Source organism: Andrena cerasifolii, chromosome 5 (assembly GCF_050908995.1).
Source record: "Andrena cerasifolii isolate SP2316 chromosome 5, iyAndCera1_principal, whole genome shotgun sequence".
NCBI lineage: Eukaryota > Metazoa > Arthropoda > Insecta > Hymenoptera > Andrenidae > Andrena > Andrena cerasifolii.
The window spans coordinates 15,825,758-15,845,354 of record NC_135122.1 but is presented as its reverse complement, the minus strand read 5'-3'; the positions used below and the strand labels follow the sequence as shown (position 1 = coordinate 15,845,354).

The following is a 19,597-nucleotide window of genomic DNA, read 5'->3' as shown; positions in this document are numbered from 1 at the left end:
GCATGCGTTCGTAGTTCGCACTAGAAACGCAAGACAATAATTTTCGTAACGGGGAAAATCGGTAGAACGATCGAGATTATGTACTTGACAAAATATATAGGAGGATAAACATCGTGCGACATAAAGTTATGGCGGCATCAAGCTGGCAGTTTCAACGTGACACATTTCATTTTATTTCGTCGTTTACGAAATGTATTTATAAAATACAAATTTAAAAATACACATTTAATGAAGTACTGGATAGTATATGTATTACAATTACATCGGCTTTTCAACCTGCATTCAAGCTCTCTTTAATTGGCGAGTTGTTATTCAGTATTGGAATCGGCTAGAAAAGCATACGTTTATTAAATAACATTTCTCGTTTAGACGCGTACAATATGCGTTAAAAATAACCGTTCCAGTTAGCATATAATACTACGGTGGCCCTTATTTATACGTGTTGAATTTTTTCCCGCGTTTCTTTGCTCTCACCCACTAGGACGGTTTCATTTCATGAAAAAATAATCCCTGAAAAAAGTTTATTGCGATCGGACAACAGGAAAGAGATTTAAAGAATTTCTCGAAATTGGTAAGACCTATCGAAATTACTGTGTATATAATTTGTTCGTGCTTCCATTTTGTAAATACCAGCGTTTGAAGGTCCGCACTACGTCACCCCGTAGAGGTAGAAAATTGAGGGCTCTTTTAATATTATTCCAACAAAATTTCGATAGGGCTTACCATATTTTGAGAAATTCTTTAACTTGAAACCATCGATGAATTCTAAACTTTAAGGGCTGGTCGGCACCCTTTCCAGGGACTACTTTCTAATGATTTAGAACCATACCGGGGATGAGAGGAAAAGAATTCGCATGTTGAAAACGAAGGCCACCCTAATATAATGCCCACTCTGCAAAACGATTCACTTACCTCCTCGTTTTCTATATTGTCCATATCTTTGAGTGTCTCTCTGTACCTAGCAAGGACTCGCGCATACGGGGACGTTCTAGTGAGTTTCTTCACGTATCGGAACTCTTTCCTTGCAGGCGTTGAACCTACGGAATGCGATTCGAGTCATAAATTCTACTGTTTTAACGGAAAGCGATAAGAAAGAATGATAAACGTACCAGTCGGAACGTCGCGATATAAATCGTCGACGAAGAATTTCTCTACTTTATCGCGGACTCCTTGCAACTCTGCAATAACTCTGGTATTCATGTTCTTAACATTCTTCGTCTCGCTTTCAAGCTTTCGATTCATTTCTGAAGGGATATGTATAAACGTTGCTTTATGAGCATTTAAACGGTTTATGTGTTCGTAGGCAGCGTCGCGAACCGTCGTGTGCATATCCTGTTTATCGCAGAAATCAAAAGAATTACCAGAAATGACAAGAAAATAAAGGAAATAAATTTATGTGCACTCTACTTGTGTTTACTTTAATCGATGATACAACGCGACTCTCGTCTTCTTTCATTCGTCTCTGAATCTCTCGTATATTGCGCTCCGCGGAAACTTTGTGGCTCCTTAGTGTATCACAATTCTTACTCAAACCCTCTTGGAATTCGCTGATCAACGCTTTACCTTTCACAATGGCATCTTCTACCTCTATCCTCGACTATAACAGAAAGGAATTTCAAAACGACACTTCGCAAAGAATTTACAATGCTTCTTACCTTCTCTGTTTCCTCCGAAAGCGTCTGTTTTACAATTTGTAAGTCATGTTGGAGTGCCTCTTGTACAGTGTTTACTTCTTCTACGTTTCTCCTACAACTATTTATATTCTCGTTATTTATACCGTTACACAGTTCGTCGATATTGCTCAATGTATCGCATATCGAAGAATGGCTTTCTTCCTCCTCTTTCTGTAATTCGTTAAAGCAACGCTGCAGGTCTTCCATCATCTGCCAAATAGTAAATATAAGAAACACAATAATTCTTAGTTCATAATAAATACGTACCGTTGCAAAGTTCGCTCGGCTTTCGATAATGCCATTTTGACTCTCTCGAATCGCTTTACTACCCCGCCAGACATCCTGAATATCATTATTTAAATGATCACACTCCTCGACGGAGTACTTGGAAATCGACGTTACCGAATTTTTCGTAATTTCTATTAAGTTGTCAATTTGCTCGGAGCCTCTCTTATTTAAATCTCGCAAATTCTCAGCTATTTTGTTATCTATCAATTCGAAAACATTTTGTACAAGTTGGGAACAAGCACTTAACGTGTCACACTCTTGTTTGGTCACGGTTGTGACATTCTCTATTTCTTTATCAAGCCACTCTTCATATCTTAAATGCTAAAATAGAACACGCATGTTATAATCCATTGCTTCCTATGCATTAAATAATTCTAATCCACTCCGGCCACTTACAGAATCGTTTATATTCTGCGTCAAACTATGAATTACGTTCTGTGTTGCGCCAATAATGTTTTCGGAAATATGTTGATTCGATTTATCGATACACTCGCTAATTGAACGGGTTTCCGCGTCTGAGGAGGTAAAATAATCAATATTTTATTGTAAACGATACCACTTCCATCAAATAGTATTCTTACTAATGTGTTCCGCCATAGACATGCAAAATTGAGTTACACCCTCGGCGTGTGTTGAAACGTCCGCTTCGATCTCCCTGATTCGATTTCTGATATTAGCTTTAAATTGCTGTCCAAGGCAACTGTTTCGTTGTCCTATTTGCCTGCGAATACACGGAATTAACATCAAGTTCTGAACTTACGTAAGATTCGTATCCTCTGTACAGAGTAGCTTACGCTTTTCGATAAATTTTGTCATGAAGTTTCTGTGCATCTGTAGTGGCAGTATTAGCGACATCTAAAACTGTTTGCACTTCCGATAAAAGAATGCTTTCGGTAGACGCGTGTTTCTTAACAAGATACTTCTGCTCTTCCTTTTCTTGCTCCGACATTACCAAACGCGATGCTGCCGATGTGAAAGCATCTGTCGTGGCCTCCAATTGGTCTTTTATAGTTAATAGTTCGTTCGATTGATCGGAATTCTTCGATTTTAATTCGTTAAATATTTCCTGAAACAACAATCGCAATGTTTTATTCGAGCGGACGATAAACGGAGGTCATTGATCGTAATATCTGTACGTACCCCTTTCCAGTTTAAAGTGTCTTCGAGTGCTTTAATGTGATGCAGCTTCTGATCTATTTCTTTACTCTGGAAATGTATTAACGATGTGATTTCGTCGTATCTATCCGGAGCTAAATAGATGCCGTTTCGTTCCCGAGTCGCTACCAAATCTTTCTTCAACTTCTCGATCTCTTCCGTGTATTCCTGGAGCAACGCCCTCTTAGAAAACTTCTGATTAATTTCAGGCCGATTCGTGATATTCTTCGCGCGGTGCGCGTAATCCAGCGTCGACAACGTTTCTTCGAGATTAATGCTAGCAGGGGACACCGTAGCGATTATCGATGTTCTCGTACGTCCTCCCAAAGACTCTTGGAGTAACCGCGTTAATTTCGATTCTCTACGTATTAAAAGAAATGAAAGGCGTTGCAGCCTAAATGCATATTAGAAATCCAATTTCCAAACTTACAAATACTTTACCGATAAGGCACGTGCGGGGTCTTCTCGACCAGCGCTGTTATAACCCGACCTAGGGTTAACAGAGATTGATTAATGCTACCTGCTTCCCTTGCCCTTTTATCCACAGCTCCAGACCGTCCAATATTCTCGCTACCAGCTAAATCGACCAGATTTAGTTTGCCCGTTTTCAACAGCTCCTCCCCGTGAATGGAATTCTCCTTTATGTGAATGGTAATTGAAAATATCGTGTGAGATCGACTGAAACGGACAATGTAAATGTTACATCTCATTAAATGCGAGTTTGTCAATGATTAATTGTAAAGCAGACCTCGAATGAGCATTCATCAGTGTTGCTGCTGTCTGCCGTTTCTCCGATCCCTTCTGAAGGATACTGAATACTTCGCTTTTAGTGCGTATAATCACCTCTTCCAAACCATGTACTATTACTGCACCCTTTTTAGTCGAATCATCGTATATCCTATTGACCCATCATATTTTCTTTCAATCACATATAGAAACTTTATATGCAGGATGTTACTTTACTGATAGTCAATACTCTAGGGGGTGATTATATAGGCGAAAATAAGACGCAAATAAGACGAACTCATCATTTCCGAGAAAATTCATTCTGGTTTCAGCGAAATACGCGTGCACCCGGTGACGCCTGAGATTATCAATTTTAATTACTTTAACAAGAAAAATCTTAAATTCTGGGTCAGGCACAGAATGAACAAATTAGCCTCCTTTATCGCCCTTCGTCTTCGACAGATTTAACAACCTTTTCTCTACACATTGCAGGAACTTCGTCAATTATAGGAGCAATTCATTTTAGCGTTACAATTTTAAATATAAAAATCGCCTTAGAGTATTAACTCTCAGTATTTACAGTAACACCCTGTATAGAGAAAAAACATAATCGTTATGATTACCTTATTTTAGCAGCATCGTCGCTAGGGGATAATAAGTCGTATAATTCTTCATTGTACAATTCTAAAAAGCTAACTCTCACTGAGTACTCCGGAGCCTCCATTGTACGTAGCTCATCGAACAGGTGACTTAAAGCCCGAGGTATGATTCCAGAATTGATGTCCTAGATACATAAAAGCAGAAATAAAATACCTATACTCCTTATCAATACAGATTAACCATAAAAGCAATCTCACACTCACCGCCTGCCAATGCAACAATCGATCGTTATCAGTGCCTTCCATAGTGAAAGTTTTTCCAGTACCAGTTTGCCCGTACGCGAACACCGTACAATTGTATCCGTCCAACACTTCCCCCAGCAATGGGCGAACAACTGCATTGTACACTTCTATCTGGAAGTTCATTACCAATCGTCGATATCCCGTCGAGCGCTCCCAATTCTATTTAAATACTTACTTGTTTCGAATAAGGCCCAAATACTCTGTCAAATGTGAATTTCTTCATAAACTTATCGTGCAATCTTTCGCGAACCACCACTTCTCTGCAGGATGGTGTATCCACCACTGTCACCGATTTACCAGTCTTCTCTGCATTATTCAACGGCCTGCCACGAAGATGATGGAAGCAGATACGAATGTAACAGCATCGATAATCGATGGAACGTACTTCAACACTTTCGAGTGCCACTGACTCTGACAGGAGTCGCGCTTATATATTTATATGCTGTTTATTCGTGTCAAGACAGATGATACATTTTTACACACGACTGATGTTATAACATCATAGAGGATACGTTTTATTTATAATAACGTGAAGGATAGATTTCGAAGTAGTTCACGGTATTCGTTGAAGCGACTCCGATCGGAGCCGCCGGCGGCGAAAGTGTTGAGACGAAAGCTTGGCAAACGTCTAGAAGCTTGATAGACACTTACCTGACTCGAATGAAAACTTGTATATGTTGTTTCTTATCCTTCTTCCCGTTCCGCGTATCGTTCATCATTGTTGAATGGGCGCCCTTCGCACGTCGATCACTTCTGTTTCTCTTCACTCGAATCTGTGTACCTCTTTATCTTGAAATAATTCACCGTTTCTCACATTATGTACACACAAACGCTTTTCACGATGCTGACCGTTGAAAGTTCAAATTGAACGTTTAGCGTGAATCCCGTTAGAGGCCGCTCGCGTCCGCTTTTGCGCGTAACTTCGCGTAGTTAACTATTACGCGATGTTTAAAAAATACCGAGTGCTTAATTCGGTATTATCCGATTTATTTGATGTTGGAATGATAGATTAAAGACTGTGGCGCATTTTGGCGGAGCGCGGCGCGGCAAGTAAATTAATAATAGTTAATTAATTGCCGCTGCGCTACGGTCATCAATTGTTTATAAACTTTTCTCTTCGTATCGCCGCGCTTCGCCGAAATGCGCGGCGGCCTTAAACCGGAATTGGGGATAAAGATTTTAGTAGCACGATCGAAAAGAATTTTAAAATACGACAAGGATTACATTCTAACGTACACTCGATTAATTAGCTACAAGTTATTTATTTGCACCTTGTACAGAAAAATACAGTACGCCTGTCAATTGTTATCGTAAAACGAACACGTGGAATGTGGGCAATTCGTACGCAAACTAAAACAGCGTTTCAAATCAAATTTCCTAGGGCCTACTCATAATAAATGTAATGTACCATAACGTGGTAATTACATTAATTCCATTGTAGATTAAATTAATAGATACGCTTCATTAAACGATCGAAGATATAAATATATTCTCCTTGTAGTATTTTAGTTCCTGTATGCTTTCCTTGATATCCGGCAATGCTCTGTGTACAAATTGCTTTTCAGGTAAATTTTCATAAATCCTTGGATTCCATCTCCTACCAACAATTTTCATATTATTTCGATGAGCTACTAATAATATAGCTACGACTGAAATGCGTGAATAATGTAAATGTATGAGTAACAACCTAACAAGCTCTTTGACAGAGCTAACATCAATGATTCTGTAACTATTGTGGCTGTGAACTAGCGGCATCCACTTTAGCAAGAACAGACAATCCATGTAAACTGTATTACCAGCCAATGGACAACACCCCTTCGGGACATACTTCTTTATAAAATTCAACAACATCTCTTCTGCTTTCTTTAGGTCAATTTTGCTACATTGTGATTCGTAGATCAGACCATTCTGAAAATATATACAAACATAGACAGGGAATGAAATCCTTTACAATAGGTGCCTATGAAAGTTTGTCTTACTTCGGTGTGATGCGTTGTGTTCCATTCATTCATATTTCCCAATATCGAATCTGGCTGATTAATAACTACGTTAAACTCCTCGCTTTTTATATTCAAATCCTTGTCAGTTATTAGACATGCAATCTCCAAGATTGTGTCCCGTTCTATATCTAGGCCAGTCAGCTGGGTGAAAAAAAACATTAGTGTAATCACGTTTGCCCAACCAATGGTATTAAAATATTATAGTATATAGCATATGTAGTATTAAAATAGGGTTAAGTGTTGTCAAGCAAATACCTCTGTATCTATCCAGACAATATAATCACTATTGCTGCGCGACATGGCTTCACTCAATGAAAGCTCCGAAATTAAATTAACTTTAAAACCGATCTGAAAAAGATTCGAAATTCGAAATAACGTTACTCTTTACCGATATAATGAGAATGATTTCTTTACGCGAGAATGCAAAATCTTTTTAACATAAACCCCTCTGTCGCTAAGATGTGCTACGTGAAACTGCATTTTAAACTTCAGCTTAAACAAACAAAGATTACAACGTTCTTTAATACTATCGATACAATGCTGAACAAACGTGCAATTCCAACTTAACCCTTTCTATCACGTTTGTCTTCTGCTATTAACGACCAATAAATGAAAAGCATGGTTACTTACAGGGCAAACTCGCGAGAATATGATTGCACATATTAACTTACAATGCTGTTTCTTTAAATATTGCAATGGGGACCAGTTAATTCAAGTACAGCGTATTCACTGATACTGCATAACCTCAAATGTTCCATGTTTCGATTCGATAGATATATAGTAGAAAAGGCCCTTTTTCCTGATATAGTAGTAACGGTGCTATTAAGTATGTAGGAATTAGTACTGAGACGCGATCAAGGAAAATGCGTATTTTATAAATGTCCTTTAGACATCGCTAATTAATGTTACTCGATTATTTCACTCATCAGGACGGACAAAAAATGAAACTGCTTTAATGATTCGTGAGATTAGTAGGAATTACTACTGTTAACATAAAAATTAGTTTAAGTATCGCTGTACTTCACTCAATAAAAACGTCTGATGTATTCAATAACGGTTACGTCTACGATACATATATGCGATTGTATTCTTCTGCTTAACCCAGACCATCTTCTTTACTAAGCAAATTTTAAGTTCGGACTGAAAGTACATGAAGTCTTAAGCTCGTCTTATTCGAATAAGGCGAACTTTGTTAAGCGCATGCTTAAGCAACGACTGATAATACCGCCCCTGGATCAGGAACCTAATAACAATATGTATAAACCAACATATAACGCTCACGATATTCATAATTCTAATGATTTCGAGAAAATCATTATTAAATGTACATTAATATAATCCCTATTAGAACACTTTCGTGTAAGTTGCATCGACTTTAACATGTGCGATGCTAAATGAATGAATCAAGCGTATGCTATTTCAACCATGCCGTTACATGAGCAAGTCCTAACGTGTTTTGATCCTAATACTTAAAACTTCCTCCGTTTCTATAGCATATCATTCATACAGGTTATTATTTATCAACGTGGATGGGATTTGATGAAAGGTAATATGGTATGTTTAATATTTAAGAGTTGTATCTTCGATAGAAAGATTTGTTGGCCCTGAAAAGGGCCGTTTTGTTTCTTCTTATAGCGTAAACACCTTAAGCTCTCTCTCCACGGATTCTGCGGGCTAGCTGGATGTCCTTGGGCATGATGGTTACCCTCTTAGCGTGGATGGCGCAAAGGTTGGTGTCTTCAAAGAGACCGACGAGGTATGCCTCGCTGGCTTCTTGAAGGGCCATGACTGCAGAACTCTGGAAGCGGAGATCCGTCTTGAAGTCTTGAGCAATCTCACGAACGAGTCGCTGGAACGGCAATTTCCGGATCAGGAGTTCGGTGCTCTTCTGGTATCTACGGATCTCACGCAGGGCAACGGTTCCGGGCCTGTAGCGATGAGGCTTCTTCACTCCTCCAGTTGCCGGTGCACTTTTACGTGCAGCTTTTGTCGCCAATTGCTTGCGAGGTGCCTTACCACCAGTCGATTTCCTTGCAGTCTGCTTAGTACGAGCCATGTCGTTTCGAGAACGTTTGAAGTCTATGCGCACGTAACGAAGGCCAAAAGGAGTTTGTACCTCACGTTACGAAAAATTGCGCTTTTATGCTCTGGAGGAGCCAACTGCTGGCTTCTAATTCGTGCGTTGGCCAGTGGAGGGGAGGAACGGTTGCAGCTGCGCACAACGATTCAGTGCGCTGGCGGGAAGCGCAGTGGCAAGAGGGGGGATACACCTAAGGCATATAATCGAGGTACCCAAAAAAATTTCAGCAAAATTGATTTCGAGTCCACAGAGTGCAAAGGTATCTGTTTCGCAATGACTGGTCGTGGAAAAGGAGGAAAGGGATTGGGAAAGGGAGGCGCAAAGAGGCACAGGAAAGTACTGCGCGATAATATTCAAGGAATTACCAAGCCAGCCATCCGTAGATTGGCAAGAAGAGGTGGTGTTAAGAGAATCAGTGGCTTGATTTACGAAGAGACACGTGGTGTTTTAAAAGTGTTTCTCGAAAACGTGATTCGAGATGCTGTCACCTACACTGAACACGCAAAGAGGAAGACCGTGACAGCTATGGACGTGGTATATGCGTTGAAACGCCAAGGCAGAACGCTGTACGGTTTCGGCGGTTAAAGTCGAACAAAAAGGAGTCCACGAAGAATAAAATCGGCCCTTTTCAGGGCCACCAAATCATTTAAACGTGTGATGACATTTTGGTTTCTCAAGCAGGGTGTAATGGAGCTTGAAATATTTCAAAATTAAATGCTAGGGGTCTGAATACTAATGTTCTTTTCTAATGCTGCTTGAAAAGTTGAACCCTTTATTGCCGTAAATTTGGAGGTACTTTCAAAGTTGTGAAATTCAGAAAACGTAATGTAGGTTTTCTGGACTCGCTGCGACGGGTAATTGTTCGACTTGTACGTTTTAGTACCTCTTAATTTGACTTATACTTTATAAAATACATACTATAGCAAGGGTTCTGAAACTTTATTTTTCGCGTACCTCCCAAATATCTACACAAACCGTCACGTACCTCAAAAAGTATTCGAAAAGCATTCGCGTACCAGTGGGCAGGGCTACGCCTTCCATAGTTTGAGAAACCCTGTACTGTAGCATCACGTTTGAAAACTTTATTTGTACATATGTACACATTATTTTCTGTCTATAAGTCTGGTCTCTACCCCGTAAATTCTGAGAATTCACAGCGTCAGCAAAGATTTTTTTTTTTAAAAATATGTGTTTATTTTGCCATATAAAATACATAACAAATTTTATAAATGAGAATTAGGTATAAACACAGCCGATATGGCACCTCGTTACAATAACAACTTATGAAAAGCCTCAGTCTCACACGAGCTCTCGTGCTTAAAAAATAAAGAAACTTTATTATCTAAGAACTATTTCGTACTTTGATTGCTTTCCTTGTCCCTATAATGACAGAGTAATTGTACTATAATTACCCTGGAAACATCGGCATAAACCAGGGAGGTCACTAGCGTCAGCAAAGAGAAGGTATACTACGAGTATACAGCTCCGAACAGTATCTTTGAAGTTTTTCGTTGGCTTGTCCCTTTAAATTGGTTATATAGGCAGCTGTATATCTTCGTCTTACTATCGCCTCTTGTTAATCCCTCCTCTTTCCGACTACCGAATGGACATTTAAATTGGTTATGCATTTCGACTCTCTCTGAAACTGGTTTCTTCGTCAGAGTGTCGCCTCTTAGTATACCTTCTCTTTGGCGTCAGCTTTATCGTTGTCGTTCGTTCGTCCTCACTCGCTCTCATTTCCTCTCCCTCTCGAATGTTTTACGCCAGGGCCGTAGCTAGAACTGGGCCCATTACGGACTTATAGACAGAAAACTACTTCGCGTACTTTCATTTCAGTTCGTAAATAGATTACGTTCATTGAGGGATAAGTAAATATTAAACCACTGAACGCAGATAGGAGTTCCAACGGAAAAAAGTAATTGGTGGCCCTCAGAAGGGCCGTTTCGTATTGTGGTCCGGGAAAAAGACCATGTCCTTCTTATTCATTTATTTCGAGCTCGTGTACTTAGTAACGGCTTTCGTCCCTTCGCTGACCGCGTGCTTAGCGAGCTCGCCAGGTAATAAAAGTCTGACGGCAGTCTGCACCTCCCTTGAAGTAATAGTGCTTCGTTTGTTGTAATGTGACAGACGAGACGCTTCGATGGCGATCCGTTCGAATATGTCGCTAACGAAACTGTTCATGATGCCCATGGCTTTGCTCGAGATGCCTGTGTCTGGATGAACTTGCTTCAAAACCTTGTAGATATAGATCGCGTAACTCTCCTTCCTCTTCTTCTTCTTCTTCCTCCCGTCCGATTTAGTCATGCTAATATTCTTCTGAGCCTTCCCGGACTTTTTCATAGCCTTTCCGACAGTTTTGGGAGGCATAATGGAACACTATGTACGCACGTTCAAATGTAATCACTGAATAAGTATCCTCGTCGAGCCGTCACTCCTTAAGTCTCCTGCTTTTATAGAGTAAACAGAGCGTAGCGCCGCTTCAATCACTTTTCAACGCATTATTAAACACGTTCCTTTCGCATTCCTATTGGACGAATGTATTCGTCGTTATTTTTAAACGTCCTCCTCTAACGGCTTTCGAACGCTCGACAGTTTGAACGGAAGCAACAATGGAATTGCCGACGCGCGGGGAGAATCGATTTACGAGGGGCAACAGAGAGAGCTAGTATCTGCGCGACATCTGTTTCATAGACAGAGAGGGACAAAGCGATGTTGCCGTTAGCGGACACGATAAATACGAAAGGGAACGGCCCCCCCTGTTATTGGGTGCCGCGAAGGGTCGGGTTTCAAGGACGTCTCGCTTTTCTAACCGCCTCTCGAGAATGCCATTGATTTTACAGGTCTTAAACATTTCTTTAGCTACTTTTCGAACTTTTCCCAAGACAGGGAATAGTTCAACTTTTACGCAGGTCACATAGAGGGTAAGTAGGTAGATTGTATACATACTTGTGTACACTTGTATATATGGAAGAAACCGGTACACAAAATTTACCAGTCATTACCATGATTTCGACGGGCACCAAGTCGCTCTTCCTCGTGGCTGTTATTCTAACGTTCTACCGCCATGTTGTCTCTGTTCCTTTACTCAGCACAGTTAACCATATCAATAACTTGAAACCATGGAAGATCGCTAATTACTCGGTTCATCGCGAAGAAAGTGATGTGAAGCATGGTTCTCTGGCGGATGGTACGTGTTTATTCTAAAGAATTCTGAAAATATTTCTCCTAACTTGACGATCTTACTTAAAACCGCGATTAATAACATTTCGCGCAATACTTTACGTGTTCACGTTTCTGTCTTGTAAAATAATCGTCAAGTTAAATCGATCATACTACGTATTTGCGGCTCGCAGTATTGAGAAAATTAACAATGAATTATCGCGATACGAAAAAAAATAGATGACCTCCATGCGGATAGAATATTCGGCGGCCGTTATGCGAGACGGAATCAATTTCCATTTGTCGCTGTGGTGCATCGATTGATGGGTGGAGGAATGATCGCACAGTGTGGTGGGACCATTATCTCGCACAGATGGGTATTGACAGCTGGCCATTGTGTATCATACGGGACTCACCAATTTCTGGTAGTCTTCGGCACCACTGACCAATCCGGCGTGGGATACAATTTCTACGAAGGATCTGGCATCGCTATGATGACGGACCAAGCGTTTCTTCACCCTGAGTTTTCGCTGAGTGTAAACGACGTTGGCCTGTTGCTCATGCCGCGAGATATCCCTTTCTCAAGTAAGACCATCGGCGCCGGCAAGATATTGATAGTTCTTTCGGTAGCGAAATTCCGTATCTTTTTACAGGGAGCATTCAAGCTGTCCAGTTAGCCGGGTCCAACGAAATTGGGGAGAGCTTTGCAAAAAAAAATGGCATTGCCATCGGGTGGGGAAAGGATGGCCCTACAGGAGTGGGAACGACCAGATTGAAGTATGCGATACTGCCGATAATTTCGAACCAAGACTGCGGTAGAATTTGGGACATAACGGACAAGCATGTGTGCACCGCGGCTGGTTACGGACGGGACGCTTGCCAGGTAAAGAAATATAACGCGACCATATGTGTGGGATTTAGAGAGTCAGCCCGGGATCTGTAATTTTATGGAAACTCTCAGATTCTAAGCGTATGCTTCTCTGTTTCATAACCTCGAAGGGCGACAGTGGCGGGCCTCTCATCGTGCTACAACTCGGTGTTCCTCTTCAAATCGGAATCGTGAGTTACGGAGACGCGGGCTGCCCTAGCAACAAACCGGGCGTGTTTTCAAGGATCACCGGATACATCGATTGGATCGAACAAATTACAGGACTGAATTTATAAGAGAAACTTTGTAGTAGCATAATTTTTATAAGAATGACAACTGATTTAATAAATGTCCGAAATTTTTGACCTCGTAGCTGCGTTTGCTTAATTAATTGTATTAAATGAGTTCCTTCTTCATATAACCAAGTATCACGGATGGTCCCTCAAAATTATTAGAGATAGACGATAACAGGAAATTTCTAAATACCAAAATTCTCAATGTGTAATTTCAAAACGATAATTTCTAACAGCCAATCACTGCGTAGCTGAGTTCCGTGCAAATTCCTAGTCCTTTTTTGGAGTCGGTAAGTCAGGCATGGGATACGACTTTAAGGGGGGGAAACCAGGGTGAAAAATCGAAACTTTTGCGGAATTTTCGTTATTTTTGGAGTCTCCATAAGGCGCCCTTGAAGTATTAAAGTAAAATTCAAAGAAGTAACGGACTTATAGATGGTTTGATGCAACGCTCGAAATCGGCCGTTGGCAGGTAAGTAATCGGAGCTTCTTCTGAAACTTTAAATGCGTTGTTCTCGAAAGTACGTTTTTCAAAAGGGGCGCACGGATAACTCAGTTAATTTTCAGCCGATTCACTACAAATTTTTCATGCCGGCCACAAATAAGATTATCTTCAGTCAGAGACGGGCAGAAAATTATTTGAAATAAAAATTTGTGTACGAAATTTTTATTTCAAACAATTTTTCGCCCATCTCTGTCTTCAGTTCTTGTATTAAATTTTTGATCGAGTAATTAATTTCTCCGTAACGTTGAAACAAATGTCGATTTTCTTACAAATTTTCGACAACTCCAAAAGTCCGCTATTTTGTAACAATTTTTTTTTAAATCTGTACGTACAACTGCAGATATTGCCTCAGATTGTAAGAAAATGTTATAAATTTTTATTTTGGGGCTACCGTTGTAACGCCTGAGGTGCGGTCGTTTTAGACAAATTTCTGAAGTACTATCACGCCATCGGCTACTGTGGTTACAATAATCAATATTTTTATATCATATTGAGGGAAAAATTTGTTCAAGATATGTACTTTCTAATGACAATAAAGATATTTTATAAAAATTTCTAACTTCCCCAAAACAGAGCCTCGAAATTAGCCTTTTCCCCCTTAAATCACGGCCCTGGTATTTCGATGATATCACATGGCGTGGTTTATTCAGAATACTGCCGCAGCACATTCCTCGGTATATACTATATAGTGGTGCGTATATATATAATGATGTAGCATTCGGTAAAAATCATAAATAATTGTTTACGAACAGTCGTTTGTTAAATTATTTCAATTATGTGAGCGCGCTTTGTATCAATTCCTGCTGCATGCATTCGAACCGCAGTCAGACCTGGCCTTAACCGACGCTCTTGTTCCCAGAAAAAATTCAACCGACACAGCTGGCCGGGCGCGACGAGGCAGGGAGACCCTTCTCTGACCTGTCTGTCTGCTTAGTAAGGTGGGAGAGGCCTGGCAGGCCAGCACGAGCACACAGGCCCTAAAATACGCACTGCTGCCAGGGGCGGATTTGGATATAAGCTAAATAGGCTGCAGCCTAGAGCGGCAAATTTTGATGTGCGAGAAAAATTGAAAAAGATTTGAGCACAGAGGCTTGAGACAGCTTTAAAGATAATTCACTTTTTTTTCCATGTAGCAAATTAGCAATAACTCATATGCGAGTTGTCATATTGAATTAATTTTAAAATTGTCTCAATTCTTTTAAATTATTTAAAGTATTTGATGATATTTCACGGAAAGGGCGACAGACGCTTGTTAACCAAGGGCACAAATCTTCAATTTCATCCCTGCTTGCTGTCCATGATCACCAACGATGAATGCGAACGGTTCTGGCATGTGGACGGAAGGAACATAGCATAGAAAATGACCGTGCATAAAATGTTTGCCAGGTCCAAAGAATTTTGAATTCTTGAACAGTGGTTTAGGGTTAACAGTTTTCGACTGAATACTAAGGAAGTCCAAAAATGCGTAGGACGATAACGGCGGGCCCCTTCTTACCATGAGAAACAATGCACATTGTACAGTTCTTTATCAGGCAAACAGAGTCTATTTATTCGGGTTTGCCTTTGTTCTCATGCCACGATGAGCGAGGGGCAGGCAACGAGCGAGAGAGAGGACGCACGACAGCGAAATAAGCGACGAGCTTACGAATTACGATCAGCACTGTCACGGCGGTGTCATCTATCGAAAAAATACTGAATAGGTTTCTCTGCCACCATCTCTCACTCGCCGCGGTAACTAAAAAAGTAATAGCGGGAATAACGACCGGAAGTTCTTCTGGACACAGAAACTGCGCGGGAATTGCGACCGGAAGTTCTTCTAGAGGCCGAAACTGCGCGGGAATAGCGACCGGAGGTTCTTCTCGAGACAAAAAATGCGCGGGATCTTTTCGATTTTGCACCGTATCGTTTCGAGTTGATTCGAGTGAGTTTCGGTGACGGAAATTGTCCTAGCGATGGACTTACAGTTTCTATGAGAGCGAATACATTTACGAAGTGGATCGGAAACGCCACAGTAATTCGTTACAAAAATATACATAACCTTTGCATTGTAACTAAATTCTCTACGAATACAGTCTGACGTGAAATAAGCACGTTTTTACTTATGATTAGAGACTGATGTCAATAAATGAGAGATGACCCTCGATACTTTGGTGGCTCTGAAAAGAGCCGTTTTAATTTCTTTGTTTCCTGTCTGTTCCCTGCGCGTATAACAGAAACGGTACAAGTGCGCAAAGTCTTCAGTGTAAGCAGAAAAAGCTACTACTTTCTTTTTATTTTCACTTCTGCAAGTTCTGCGCGATTTCTCGTACAAGCTGCTCGAACGATTTTTTTGGTATTAACAACTTTGTACTGTTTTGGTAATGCCGTATCTCGTGAATACATTTATCAACTGATCGCTTCTTTGATTCTTCTATCATTTTATTACACTGATTAATACGCGCCATTTTACGGAGCAATGGAACAATAATTTTTTTTCCCCTCCTCGTAACGAGTGTCTTTTTGTTGTCTCTGGAAGCAAAGAGCCCCTCGCCAACAGGGATGAGGCCTCAGAGTGGAGTTACCTCTGTTATATACCAGCATGGAGTTTTGAATATAGCAGCGAGTAGGCTTTTGGGAAAAATTGTGGGATAATGGAACAATGGTTCTCCAATCTCCAGGTAGGAATTATTTTTACTGCAGCGAACGATCAGTGGCACCTCTATATATGCCCTCGGTTCGATACGTTGCGGCCTCTCATTGGTTGACGGAGCTGTAGTGGGAATAGAGCGCCGTGAAAGCATAAAATCGCGCAGAAAGTGGTTTGGAGCATCAGACGTGTTTTATCCTCAGAATTGTTAACATAGTACTACTCGCTAAAGTTCAAGATGACTGGTCGCGGTAAGGGAGGAAAGGGATTGGGAAAGGGAGGAGCAAAGCGTCACAGGAAAGTACTTCGTGATAACATCCAGGGTATCACAAAGCCCGCCATTCGTCGTCTGGCTCGTCGTGGCGGTGTCAAGCGTATATCTGGCTTGATTTACGAAGAAACTCGTGGTGTCCTGAAAGTCTTCCTGGAAAACGTTATACGTGATGCAGTTACTTACACCGAGCATGCCAAAAGGAAGACAGTAACAGCTATGGATGTGGTCTACGCCCTCAAGAGACAAGGCCGCACTCTATATGGTTTTGGAGGTTAAGTGGAGAAGATACTCGACGTGCGATTACCGGCGATCGTCAAACAAACGGCCCTTTTCAGGGCCACAATTTTGTTCCAACCGAGAACTCTTTCGTTCAACTGAAAACATTAAACTATAATATTACTCTGAAGATACAAAATATAAATATGTAGCACATTCTGCCCTTAATTAATGCTGATGCAATTCTAGAAAATTCTAGCGACTGTTCATTTCGTACTCTATAAGAAAATAAGTCATTGCTTTAAATCAATATTGTTTTAAATGTACTCTTTCATCATGAGAAATTAACTGTATATATATATATTGTCTCCCAAGAAAAGGTAAATGACTTTCATTCCCATCTAATGCGGAGTCGGAGTATTGACTCGGTGTTCGAGAAAAGTGACACATGATAGGTCGGACGATACAACGTTGCCACGTCTCGGGAATGCTTATGGATACGGTGTTGCCAAATGTAACCCTATCGATAATAAATTAAGATTTCACCTTTAAGCCGCTCCAATTCGTCAAACGAAAATGAGTAAAACTCAAGCTTATGTTTCTTATTTTCTTTAGTATGCAGGAAAGTAATGAAAATAGATTGCCAAATGCCACGTATGTTCCCGGTTGTTGTAACACAATGACAGTGCTCCATAAAACATGGTGTACACTTGAGTTAAATTTTATAACCTAAAAGTAATTGTTAGGAAATATACCATTTAAATGAGCAATTTGTACAAGGTAACTTTGTAGGACAAATTTGGTGTGTTCGTGAAATTCGAGATTATTCCCATAGTTGAAATGAAATTGGTGGCCCTGAAAAGGGCCGTTTGGTTTTAAACATCAGGATTAAGCCTTCTTTTCTGTCTTTTTGGGTAAAAGTACAGCTTGAATGTTCGGCAGGACACCGCCTTGTGCTATCGTCACTCCAGAAAGCAATTTGTTCAGTTCTTCGTCATTGCGAATGGCTAGTTGTAAGTGACGTGGAATGATTCTCGTTTTCTTGTTGTCACGTGCGGCATTGCCAGCCAATTCTAGGACTTCAGCGGCCAAGTACTCCATTACAGCAGCCAAATATACCGGAGCACCGGCACCAACACGCTCCGCATAGTTTCCTTTTCGCAAAAGTCGATGGATACGACCAACGGGAAATTGTAATCCTGCCCTGTTAGAGCGAGACTTTGACTTTCCCTTAACTTTCCCGCCTTTTCCACGTCCAGACATGTTGATTCAAATTAATTGGACGACAAGAACGTTCGAGCACGAAGGTTCGCTTCGAAATATTCGTCGTCGCCCGGTCGTGCTCGTGTTTATGCACGGCTTGCTGCGAACTTCGGCCAGCCATTCAGAGCCTAGCAGCACCATCGCTCGCTCTCATTGGTTCCCTCCAAGTGCGTCGTCACGTCATAAATACGCCGGCGAACTAAGGCGCCACCACATTCACATAGTCTTTTCACGCCAGTGCGACCCGTTCTGCTCGAAGCCTGATTCTACGATGCCGCCAAAGGCAAGTGGGAAAGCTGTGAAGAAAGCTGGCAAGGCCCAGAAGAATATCAGCAAGACCGACAAGAAGAAGAAGCGTAGGAGGAAGGAAAGCTACGCTATCTACATCTACAAAGTCCTGAAACAAGTCCATCCAGACACCGGTATCTCCAGCAAAGCCATGAGCATCATGAACAGCTTTGTGAATGATGTCTTCGAACGTATTGCTGCTGAAGCGTCACGTCTTGCTCACTACAACAAACGATCCACCATCACTTCCCGGGAAATCCAAACTGCTGTACGTTTGCTGCTGCCTGGTGAACTCGCCAAGCACGCCGTCAGTGAGGGAACGAAGGCTGTTACCAAATACACCAGCTCCAAGTAAATGCTGCCTCCACACGAAATGGCCCTTTTTAGGGCCACAAATATCTTAAACAAGGAAATTCTCGTTCTTTCTTCACATTAGGTATTGGTAATACGTTGTTCTGTCAAGTCTAACTTCCCTGTTTCGTTACAAGTACATTTCTAACCCCGCCACTTATTTTGTAGTTGTCGTTCGGAGTTCAACAGCGACAAGCCATTTTCGTTAAACAGCGGCGAGATTGTGTTTAATGAAAGAAGACTGAAAAGATCGAAGGCGAGGCAAATAGCATACAGTTTTATTACAGGATCGACCTGTCCTCCGACCGTTGAATTTCTAACTAGATAAAACTGTAGGTCCTTTTATAAATGAATCCTCTTTAGAATAAGCCTATTCTTTCCTATTCCATGACCAACTTCCTCAACGGGATATTCGATTCTTTAAGTCAGTAATAAAACGTTTGAATCGAACGACACTCCAATATCGTCCCTTTTTCGTCCCTTCTCACATGTTGATCATCCAGTAAGCCTCATCTTTCGCCAAGGGCCCTTTCGAGCCAGCCTCTTGACTCTATCGTAAATTCTAGGAAAGGTGAATAGGGTTACTCTCTACGTTCGAAACATCCTAGAAAGTGTCTCCTAACATGCTTCTTTTATAAAATTTACTAATTAAATTACTGTAGTCATAAAAAGAGAAGTAAACTTATTAAAATCGTTTATGTCTTTCACATTGTATTTTGAAATTTTCTACATGTTCACTGTACGAAGAAGTCCAAGTATTTTCAAACCGTTTAATATGTATAAACAGATCAGTTTACATTTTCAAGTGGAATAACGGACTTCGTGCGCCCGGGCACGCGTATCGAACCAACGGTTCGGTCGACAATGGATGCCTGTAAAAATGTCGAAGGCGGAAAGAATAGAACTAATTAATTTGTAGATTTACAAGAC

General features: G+C 40.9%; 9 protein-coding genes across 16 annotated transcripts; 4 read left to right on the top strand and 5 right to left on the bottom strand.

Moving 5' to 3' along the window:
• Positions 1 to 149: 149 nt before the first annotated feature.
• On the bottom strand, positions 150 to 5,621 carry LOC143369333 (kinesin-like protein Klp61F). The gene is made up of 16 exons (XM_076813144.1): positions 5,396 to 5,621; positions 4,920 to 5,067; positions 4,706 to 4,855; positions 4,466 to 4,626; positions 3,865 to 4,014; positions 3,558 to 3,794; positions 3,102 to 3,477; positions 2,756 to 3,027; positions 2,543 to 2,682; positions 2,358 to 2,476; positions 1,941 to 2,282; positions 1,656 to 1,883; positions 1,418 to 1,597; positions 1,110 to 1,332; positions 913 to 1,037; positions 150 to 328 (listed from the first exon to the last, which is right to left on the bottom strand). The coding sequence occupies exons 1-16, from the start codon at positions 5,461 to 5,463 to the stop codon at positions 272 to 274; spliced, it is 2,976 nt and encodes a 991-aa protein (XP_076669259.1). The 5' UTR covers positions 5,464 to 5,621; the 3' UTR covers positions 150 to 271.
• A 365-nt stretch (positions 5,622 to 5,986) lies between these two features.
• On the bottom strand, positions 5,987 to 7,849 carry LOC143369035 (putative oligoribonuclease). Of its 8 annotated transcripts, XM_076812411.1 has the most exons (6): positions 7,375 to 7,751; positions 7,133 to 7,236; positions 7,000 to 7,062; positions 6,724 to 6,885; positions 6,432 to 6,652; positions 5,987 to 6,341 (listed from the first exon to the last, which is right to left on the bottom strand). In XM_076812411.1, exons 3-6 carry the CDS (start codon positions 7,042 to 7,044, stop codon positions 6,209 to 6,211), a joined length of 561 nt encoding a protein of 186 aa, XP_076668526.1. In that variant the 5' UTR covers positions 7,045 to 7,062; positions 7,133 to 7,236; positions 7,375 to 7,751; the 3' UTR covers positions 5,987 to 6,208. The 8 variants fall into 8 exon arrangements, with proteins under 8 accessions (XP_076668526.1, XP_076668529.1, XP_076668531.1 ...); XM_076812414.1 differs by lacking the exons at positions 7,133 to 7,236; positions 7,375 to 7,751 and adding an exon at positions 7,770 to 7,849 and having other exon boundaries at positions 7,000 to 7,092; XM_076812416.1 differs by lacking the exons at positions 7,133 to 7,236; positions 7,375 to 7,751 and adding an exon at positions 7,770 to 7,841.
• A 498-nt stretch (positions 7,850 to 8,347) lies between these two features.
• LOC143369179 (histone H3) lies at positions 8,348 to 8,864 on the bottom strand. The gene has a single exon (XM_076812787.1). It carries the CDS (start codon positions 8,798 to 8,800, stop codon positions 8,390 to 8,392), a length of 411 nt encoding a protein of 136 aa, XP_076668902.1. The 5' UTR covers positions 8,801 to 8,864; the 3' UTR covers positions 8,348 to 8,389.
• A 173-nt stretch (positions 8,865 to 9,037) lies between these two features.
• Positions 9,038 to 9,457, top strand: LOC143369172 (histone H4). The gene has a single exon (XM_076812777.1). It carries the CDS (start codon positions 9,098 to 9,100, stop codon positions 9,407 to 9,409), a length of 312 nt encoding a protein of 103 aa, XP_076668892.1. The 5' UTR covers positions 9,038 to 9,097; the 3' UTR covers positions 9,410 to 9,457.
• Positions 9,458 to 10,751: 1,294 nt separating this feature from the next.
• On the bottom strand, positions 10,752 to 11,234 carry LOC143369180 (histone H2B-like). Its single transcript, XM_076812788.1, has one exon. The coding sequence runs from the start codon at positions 11,189 to 11,191 to the stop codon at positions 10,811 to 10,813; it is 381 nt and encodes a 126-aa protein (XP_076668903.1). The 5' UTR covers positions 11,192 to 11,234; the 3' UTR covers positions 10,752 to 10,810.
• A 539-nt stretch (positions 11,235 to 11,773) lies between these two features.
• Positions 11,774 to 13,223, top strand: LOC143369168 (chymotrypsin-2). Its single transcript, XM_076812766.1, has 4 exons — positions 11,774 to 12,011; positions 12,224 to 12,568; positions 12,637 to 12,866; positions 12,983 to 13,223. The coding sequence occupies exons 1-4, from the start codon at positions 11,789 to 11,791 to the stop codon at positions 13,145 to 13,147; spliced, it is 963 nt and encodes a 320-aa protein (XP_076668881.1). The 5' UTR covers positions 11,774 to 11,788; the 3' UTR covers positions 13,148 to 13,223.
• A 3,227-nt stretch (positions 13,224 to 16,450) lies between these two features.
• LOC143369183 (histone H4) lies at positions 16,451 to 16,885 on the top strand. The gene has a single exon (XM_076812792.1). It carries the CDS (start codon positions 16,514 to 16,516, stop codon positions 16,823 to 16,825), a length of 312 nt encoding a protein of 103 aa, XP_076668907.1. The 5' UTR covers positions 16,451 to 16,513; the 3' UTR covers positions 16,826 to 16,885.
• A 733-nt stretch (positions 16,886 to 17,618) lies between these two features.
• On the bottom strand, positions 17,619 to 18,109 carry LOC143369181 (histone H2A). Its single transcript, XM_076812789.1, has one exon. It carries the CDS (start codon positions 18,026 to 18,028, stop codon positions 17,654 to 17,656), a length of 375 nt encoding a protein of 124 aa, XP_076668904.1. The 5' UTR covers positions 18,029 to 18,109; the 3' UTR covers positions 17,619 to 17,653.
• Positions 18,110 to 18,225: 116 nt separating this feature from the next.
• On the top strand, positions 18,226 to 18,712 carry LOC143369182 (histone H2B). Its single transcript, XM_076812791.1, has one exon. It carries the CDS (start codon positions 18,300 to 18,302, stop codon positions 18,669 to 18,671), a length of 372 nt encoding a protein of 123 aa, XP_076668906.1. The 5' UTR covers positions 18,226 to 18,299; the 3' UTR covers positions 18,672 to 18,712.
• The last annotated feature ends 885 nt before the right edge of the window (positions 18,713 to 19,597 follow it).